General features: G+C 34.5%; 1 protein-coding gene across 3 annotated transcripts; it reads right to left on the bottom strand.

Moving 5' to 3' along the window:
* Positions 1-327: 327 nt before the first annotated feature.
* LOC120092580 (Nucleotidylyl transferase superfamily protein) lies at positions 328-7,998 on the bottom strand. 3 transcript variants are annotated; one of them, XM_039050705.2, is made up of 12 exons: positions 7,800-7,998; positions 7,612-7,710; positions 6,629-6,713; positions 3,815-3,884; positions 3,334-3,394; positions 3,186-3,239; positions 2,427-2,583; positions 2,247-2,343; positions 1,897-2,006; positions 1,115-1,221; positions 887-997; positions 328-764 (listed from the first exon to the last, which is right to left on the bottom strand). In XM_039050705.2, exons 1-12 carry the CDS (start codon positions 7,971-7,973, stop codon positions 648-650), a joined length of 1,242 nt encoding a protein of 413 aa, XP_038906633.2. In that variant the 5' UTR covers positions 7,974-7,998; the 3' UTR covers positions 328-647. The 3 variants fall into 3 exon arrangements, with proteins under 3 accessions (XP_038906633.2, XP_038906635.2, XP_038906634.1); XM_039050707.2 differs by having other exon boundaries at positions 863-997; positions 7,800-7,989; XM_039050706.2 differs by lacking the exon at positions 7,612-7,710 and having other exon boundaries at positions 7,800-7,963.
* Between the last annotated feature and the right edge of the window lie 646 nt (positions 7,999-8,644).

Here is an 8,644-nt window from a genome sequence, read left to right on the forward strand (position 1 = left end):
CTCTCCAATTCTTACAATAATTTACATCTTTTTTTAAGTATCATGGTTGAATTTTCTTAGCCAACTTCCAAAAACCAAGACGAACTTTTTAAAAACCACTTCTTTTGGTTTTCAAAATTTGGCTTGGTTTTTTAAACCAATGGTAAAAAGTAATCAACAAAGGAAGAAATTTGAAGGTACAAATATTGTCTATAGTAATTTTAAAAAATAAAAACAAAAAACTAAATAGTTATCAAACGGAGTTCAAAGAATTTAAAGATTAAATCCACCACTTTTCAAATGATGCACCAAAAATAGGACACTTCAGACTTCGGTAATAAAATAAAATAAACATCAAAATAAATTTAAACCATTCATTAGTCACTTTAACAATCACCACAGCAAATAGTATTTTGGGTATGCTGATAGTCCCAAGACAAGCAATTTTCAAATCCTTAAAGTGCAAAAGATGAACTAATATTTACCCCCTACAAACGCCATTATATCATCAATAATGTAAAAATATAATTTAGCAACCTGTACATCCTATAAAATTAAAAGGATTTTTATTTTATTTTATATTGAACATTAATCGATCTTACCTAATCAAAATGCAGCATTGCCCGTCACTTCCAAGATCTGGCAGCAAGAATAGATCACCTAGAAGTTTAAATTCCTAGTTGTTTTCTTATTTGGGTGGAAGAAATATCCATACGAAATTTGTCTGCAGGTATTGAGATAAACATGTCTTTTAGCTCTTGTGGAATGTCAATATCTTCAAGAACCTGAATGACACCATTAAAAATAATGGTGAAGAAGAAAAAGCAGCAAGATAAATTTTCCATTGTGAAGGCAGAGGAAACAAGAGGTATACAAACTTTACATAAATCGCTTAAGCTTTACGAACTTTGAAAATGCCGTTTACGTTTCGACCACCGACAAGGAATGTAGACCCTGTGCTTTTGATTCGGAGCAAAATTTCTAGCATCTTCTTATAATCCCCATCATAGTATTTGGGCTGCAAATCAATGGAAAACCATGTAAGAAATGTTGTATTGGATCAAATTTGCTAGCTGCTAGAAATTTTAAATCAGATAATAGTTGAATGAGAATAGTTCCACTAGTCAAGACTTACATCTATCAATCTTACTGCAGTGTCAGCACCAATTACAAAAGCACTACCAGGAAAAAGTTCGGCTTTCTTGTAAAAGTAAGGCTGATTAGAAATGATTACGGACTTTCCTGCCAATCAGATTAAAATTGAAAGATAAATAATCTCCTCAATCAATGCCCTCTTACTTTTGCAAATAATAATAATAATAATAAACAAATAGAAGGGAGAAAAAGAAGAAAGAAGAAAAAAGAAGAATAAGAAGTAACAGATCTAGTTCAATTGTAACAAGGCAAAATAGGGTCTATGCAAAATATCCTTTTAACTTTGAGATAGGTTTCAATTATACCTTTAGAGTCCTAGACTATAATTTAACTCTTGTGAACTTTGAGACTATTTTAAAAAAAAATGCTCGAAGTACTTTTCTATTGAAATGATATGAAAATTGACCTGATTGCCAGTGTGTAAAAATTGGGAAGTGTATGTGACATCATTTACATAGGGTACAAGCTAATGTACAAAAATTGATTTCTAAATGATATTGAACAAAATATATGATACCAATGATATATTTTGAGTTTAAATGATTACTAACTTTGATATTAATCTTTTATATAGCTAAAATTGAGTGGCAAATAATGTCATGTATGTCTTTCAATTTTTATACCTCACAACTACATCAATTTCCATTCATCATTTTAATTGGGGGGCATCTTTGAAACTCGCACTGAAGTTAAAAGAGAATTTTTATAATTTAACCTAAATATAGCATACAGAGTAAGAAACATTTAAGAAACAAGACTCACCAACTTTTTTAAATTGCTCAATACGATCTTTGATCTGTGAAACCGACAGGGGTGGTTTATCAGCATTCACAGCCGATATTTCAAAACAAGGATACCCATCACCACAAATGCTGTACAAAAATAAGAAAGTTCAGACATTGATGAACTAGGGAGAGAAATTATTGAGTAGAGATATGGAAGAGAGTTGAGAGACTATAAGGCCATTATGCCGCCCCTATTCTCTTCATTCTCTACTTCAATATCTGGTAGATTTCATGTGGTTAATGAAGATTCCTAGAGATGCTGGATGTTCGTCAAGACTCGAGAGTGAGTTATCGTAAATTAAAAAAATATAAGACAACTCTACCAACCTGGTTGCAACCTCTAAAAGCTTGACATGACCATCATGTAACGGATTAAAAGAACCAGAAAGTATTATCTTTCTTTCGGCATCTGATGTAAAGGTCTCTGCAAAAAATCATTGATATGAGAAACTTAAAAGTTTAGTCGCCACCATGTATAACACCAATTCTAATCAATAGAATTTATACCACTTAAAAATGGATAGACCTTAAAGCAAACTTCCCCCTTTATAAGTTGCTCTAGTTCTTCATCCTCGGTGAATAGCGTTTCAGAATCTTCTAATAAATCAGATTCAGTCAAGTCTGAAACAAAGGTTCCAGGAACTTTACAAGCGTCTGCAATTGCCTAAGACCAGAAAATAAAGGCTGTCTAAGATGTTAATGATAGCAGCAAGAAACCAAACTAAACGTCAAATTTCAGAAAAATAAAAAGCATAAAAACAACAATTTCCACGTTGGCATAAATACGCCATCCATGAAATTTATATGAGAAATTGGATGAAGTATATCTGATGCAGCATAGCATCAATCGGGAATTTACAGTAATTTTGAATTAGAGTCGCTTCAAAGCACCCACTGAGTAGGGTATTCCCTTATTGGACCAATTTATTAGAATTTCCTGTTATGATTTTACATTTGGCCATCAATTACAGCCTGCCAGATGGAATGTTTAATGATATTAATAATCAACCTAAATTTATATTTGAGGTCTATCTCCTCCTACCTCCTATCCCCTTCAAATTTTGATTCCCTCTCATTGTTTCCTAAACTGCCAGGTCACTATCTAGCCTTCTAGCTATATCTCCCAACTCAATTTTACATCATCTTTACTCTCACTTCATCGATTTACAGTTAAATGTTCTTATGAAAAATATACTTCAGCTACGATAATAGACTAGTATATAAACTGTTGAGATGCCTAATTAATTTTGGATCCTTCTAACATACCTTGATCAAAAGATGACCAGAGAGTATCTCCTCTTGCTCCCGAGTACGTAAACCCTAAAATAATCAAGTAAAAACTAACAAAGGATCAGATGATTGACATAAAAGTCAAGGATATTGAATTAGATTGTCTTCCTACTCAGAAAATTACCTTCGATAGTGTGATTGTGGAAACCCAATGTCGGTTAGACGATCTTGTTGACATATGCATCCTACACATAATACAAGAGAGAGAGGTGAGGGCTAGTGAACACAAACTTTAAGTTGATATGATCTTTATAAAAATCACATATATTGAAATAGGGGAAACAAATCTACAAGCAGGTATGGTATGCTATTGCGCGTCAAACTACATACAAGTGCTTCACTTATCATCTATGCCTACTCAAACTGCAAACCAATTACCTATTTCCACTATAATTAGTTTTTGTGCTAGACCAGTTCTATAAATACCAAAAATAGGATTGCATGGCTGATATCTTATGAAAACCAATGCTTAACTGATTTGGAGAATAAAACAGATGATTGTAAGAGGAGATTGTTAGTATGAGTTTCCTAACTTCTATCCTAATGGTATTCTAGCTACATATAGCATGAAAGCATCCAGTTCAGTATAAACTTTGACAAATTACCTGTGATCACCAATTTTTGGATGAGTGGTAGCCAAAGAACCAGTAAAACCGACACCAAGAACAGGATAACCTGACAAGCAGATCACTAGATAAATGCAAGTTCATTGAAACACGGTGACAGAATTCTGTTACAAATATTTAGCATAAAATACATGTTACTCCTTTACAGTCATTCATTTACACATTAGACCCTAAATGACGAAAATTCAGACTTCAAACATTTCCTTGTTAAGGTAATACATACTAGGACCTAAAACACAATAAAAGAATTCAATTCAACAAATAATTTTGTGTAATATCCATTTAACTCATAGCAACTTTTACTCCATTACACGTGCCCCAATTTTCATTTTGAAACTCAGGTCCTTTGGGCAAATTACAAAAACCGCCTCTAAAGTATGGTGGTGGTAGCAATTATACCCCTAAACTTTCAATTTTAAAAATTAAACCCTCAAACTTTTAAAATGGTAAAAATTGTACCAACTTTCTTTTTACTCAAATTTCTCTTATATTTATTCTTTCTCTACCTTCTACCTGTCATCTCATGGTCATTCCCTTTTCAATCACCCACTTTCCTACGTTTTCACATACAACTCCACAATTTTTATCTGCTGCTCTAAAGTCAGTATTTTGTCTTCGATTTTTGTTATATAATCAATTGCAGAGGATGGAGATTAACGAAAAATTCCACAGATTTTTGTTACATAATCAAATTCCTCTTTGAGTTCGATCAATTTCAACAGTTTTTTACACCGGCTGTATTTCTGGTTTCAGGTGATTGATGTTATCGATTAAAAAAAAGAGAAGCAAATTTTGGAAATCCTACATTTGGTAATGTCTAATTTGGCCTTAAAATGCTGATCCATTTTGGTAGAATCTCATGGATGGAACTGATGAAAATTTTTCTAAAGATAAAAGTGGGTGATTGAAGGGGGAGGGGAATGGCCTTGCCATGGATGGGAGTTGAGAGAGAGAATAAATAGTGAGTAAAATGGGTTTAACTTTCACATTTATGAGAGTTTTAGGGTTTGATTCTAGGATTTATCATAGCATGAGGGTTTAATTCTAACACTTGAAAGTTTAGGGGTATAATTTTTACACTTTTAAAAGTTTGAGGGTTTAATTTTTAAAATTGAAAGTTTAGGGGTACAATTGTTACCACAACCATACTTCAGTGGTGGTTTTTGCAATTTGCTATGACTTTCATTGGGATAAAAATGAAAGAATATAAGGGCATACAAAAAACCAAGCTCACAAGAGAAGGAGGTATCACTCTAAAGGAAGAGACTCCAACTTTACAAAATAGAACCTCTCTGAAACTGAAGCCCAAAGAGAAACATGATATCTAACAAGGGACCAAGCATCAAAAGAGTCTCTCTCTAACCCCTAAAACATCCTGTTACTCCATTCCCCCCACAAGACCCAAAGAACAACACACACCCCATCCATCCATAAAAAAATGCCCCTTCTCCCAAAAAGATAGATGGAGGAGGAACTCCTTGATCATATCACTAGTAACCCTATGATGAGCATGCGAGAACCCAAACATTTGAAAGAGATTATCCCACACTACTTTTGCAAACTCACAACACTATAGAATATGATCCAAGTTTTCCTCCACCTTGCAACAGAGAATACAACAAAGTGGCCCAACAACCGAAGGCAACTTCCTTACAAGACGATCCATCATGTAAGTGCAATCATGCAAAACTTGTCAGGTAAAAACTTCATTTTCATCGGGATCTTAATCCTCCAAAGTGTTGAAAAGACCGAATCACCTATGGGAGATGAGTCAAACAAACAACGAACAAAAGACTTGCACAAGAATCCTTCCAAAGAATTGGGCCTCCATACCCTTAAATCCCTTCACCCATGCCTAAAAGAATAGCCCTTGAGCAAAGAAAAAAAGAAAGGCCACATCAACCGCTTTCCTATTGAGTAGAGAACGACTAAACCCAAAAGAAAATGAACAAGAGATCCTAGAGCAAACCAAGAAATCAGACACAAGACGATCTTTAAGGGAAGAGAAATGGTAAAGATGAGGAAAAAATACGGAATTGCTACTTAGAGTGTTGTATGTAAGAACTTGTAATTACACCACTTTGTAGATCAATGTAGAATGTGGGTGTTCCTTCTATACCTCTTCCATTGGGGATTACTCATCACCCTAATCCTTTTATACAAGCTTCTACTTTTCAAATAAAAAAGGTCTCTCATTGGGAAAAATTAGATGTTACTCATAAAGTCAAAATGAGGAAAGGAAACCCTTTTTTCCAAGAAAATTCTCGTCTAACATGTGTATTGACATACACAAGATAAATAGAAAGAAACTAAAATTCAATGAGAGAGAAATTACAATCAGTTAAAACGTTTTATGTCCTATGCCCAAGTGCTTTTAGTTATAAGAAAGGATACCTTGTGTTTTTTCCCAAGCTTATACAATCAAAATGCTCAAGATAAATAGTAGAAACAAGTAAACAAGTCAAATTCCAGATCATGTCATTCAAACAAGTGTCGGGCAATTAAATAACAATTATGTCCTATGCCCAATGTATTGTTGAATAGTATACGGTAATTTCTTTATTGAGAGAGAGAGAGAAGAGTACAGTAATTGTGATGGAGTTTTGGTGTACCAAGCTAAAAAAAAGATAAAGGTGTATAAGATAAATAGCCTTTGAAAGCAATTGATATGAAATTGGACCATGTTTTCATCATGTTGAAATGAAATTCCATAATTTCTATAGGAGGTGTCATTTATTATTTTAACTCTACCAAGATACCATAGAGATAAATTTCACAATAACAGTCTCAAACCTGGCCTAGATAGCTTCAGAGCACGATTATAAGCCAGCAAAGCCAATTCTTCCACAGTTCTTCGGCTGCAGAATTGAGAGGGGACCTGCAGCAAAGAAATAATAGTATCAGCATTCATTAGCTAAATTTGACACTGTTCATGGGGATTCTTCCATTAAGATTTTGGCAGCTGTAGGTATCCTAGACAAGAATAGCTTGAAAGTCTGCTTCAAAGTACGAAGCTTTCCAATTTCAAAGCTCTTCCTGGGTGATTGTTTCAACTTACAAAAACTTTAGGCAAGGACGTTTGGTACACTTTGTAGATATGCATGTGATCTACAATTTGGAAAGAGGCTTTAGGTTTTAGTAGAACCGTTACTCCCTTTATATATATGCAATTTGTAAGGATGTTTTGGTAGAGAGCTATCATTTTTTTTCCCCTTCTATTGACAACCACAACATGTTCCGAGTACAGTCATAGGACGATCAACAATCTCTGGCAAGCATTAAGCCATTGAATTGGCAACTCTAGTTGCTTCTACGTTATATTTTCTTTTTCTTAAACAAACTTATAAAAATTTCTCAACTCCTAAAAATCCTCAAAAATGGAACAGAAAGTCTTAACCCTATTATAAGCACCAGGACCACCCTTATATTGGATACTTCATCCATAAGAATCAAATTCCACTGTTGTCCTGAACTCCGGTGCAGCTTAAATATCCAGAGACATTGAGTTAAAGTTCACTCTAAATTTTCGGGAAGAGTGAGAATGCATAATTGTAATTATCTTTTGTAGTCGATTTCATTCAGTTTGTCCTCCGCTATAACCACAATTAGTCAAATCTACATTAACTACTGAACAAGACTACCGTTATGACTAATTTTAGCCACCAGTTTTCGCTGGTAATCTGAGATTTGGTTCCAGTCAATGAAAATTTTCCATTAATCGGAAAACTACGAAAATTTAAGTGTAAATAAAGAATTCTCTAGGGACAATGTTTAACCTTGCCGAGTAACTGGATCATGGAATGCCTGGAGTAAGGCACAAGGGCTTCGAGGACTGTGCCGGAAGCTCCAGGAACTGAAAGCAACCATCCTATGGCCTAATTGTTCACATCAAATGCAAGTAAGAAAAGGGCGATGAACGGAAATCAAAGCAGAAGTGTGTGAAATAAAGAATTTATAAGGAGACCTGAGAAGCGCCGCCGGAAAGGTAGAGAACGGCCTGAGTAGGACTCAAGTGAATGGCATCGACGGCAGCTCTGGCCCACGTATCCGCCATCGCTTCTCCTTCTTCCACTCGCCACTCTCTTCCAGGCGTTATTGTAAAAAATGGCCCTATATGGTTTTGGATAAATGAACCCATTTGTCTTTTGACTTTAGAACCGTGTAGTTACGATTTAATCCTTCTTGTAAAGAACGGCCCTTTATGGTTTTGGATAAATGAACCCATATGTCTTTTGACTTTTAGAACCGTCCAGTTACGATTTTATCCTAAAAAGCAATGTCATCGAAATTTTCTTTTCGAAAAATGGTAAAAAATAACCTCCAAAAATTTTCATCCTTCTCAAGTAATGTCATATTTGTAATTCAATGAAATAGTTTGTCTCATCTTGATGAACTGGGATTGTACGGGAAAATTTCACAAAATAATTCAAATCTCAAAAAATTTTCTATGAATGATCTCTTCCTAAAAACTTATCTATAACTAACATTTTACCCATGTAAAATACCAATTTTACTCCGAATTTAAAAAATTCTTCAAACCTCCTTTACGAATGCTTTATGAAGGACCATTCACCCCACTTTTTGCTTACATCTCTCACTGTGCGATTTTTCTTTCAAGTTTCTCTTGTTTTCTCTCATCGTCTCCCATCTTCATCTGAGCGTTTGGTTAGCTTCTTGTCGATCATTTGTATACATTTTCCACCATCGTCAATCTCTGAAAGGTATATGACTCTTCTCCTTAAATGCATATTGATATTCATTTAAGGTTCTCATCGGTCGTTTAGGGTTCGCAAAGGGTTCGCGCCTACC

Source organism: Benincasa hispida, chromosome 12 (assembly GCF_027475165.1).
Source record: "Benincasa hispida cultivar pf3 chromosome 12, pf3_genome.v1.1, whole genome shotgun sequence".
NCBI lineage: Eukaryota > Viridiplantae > Streptophyta > Magnoliopsida > Cucurbitales > Cucurbitaceae > Benincasa > Benincasa hispida.

Bases quoted from the DNA above. Each gene is read 5' to 3' on its own strand.
- LOC120092580 (XM_039050705.2), bottom strand. From the start codon at position 7,973: ATGGGTTCATTTATCCAAAACCATATAGGGCCATTTTTTACAATAACG. The intron at 7,711-7,799 runs GTCTCCTTATAA...GTGAACAATTAG, and splicing joins TTTCCGGCGGCGCTTCTCAG to GCCATAGGATGGTTGCTTTC. The intron at 3,395-3,814 runs GTAATTTGTCAA...TATTATGTGTAG, and splicing joins CCAAAAATTGGTGATCACAG to GATGCATATGTCAACAAGAT.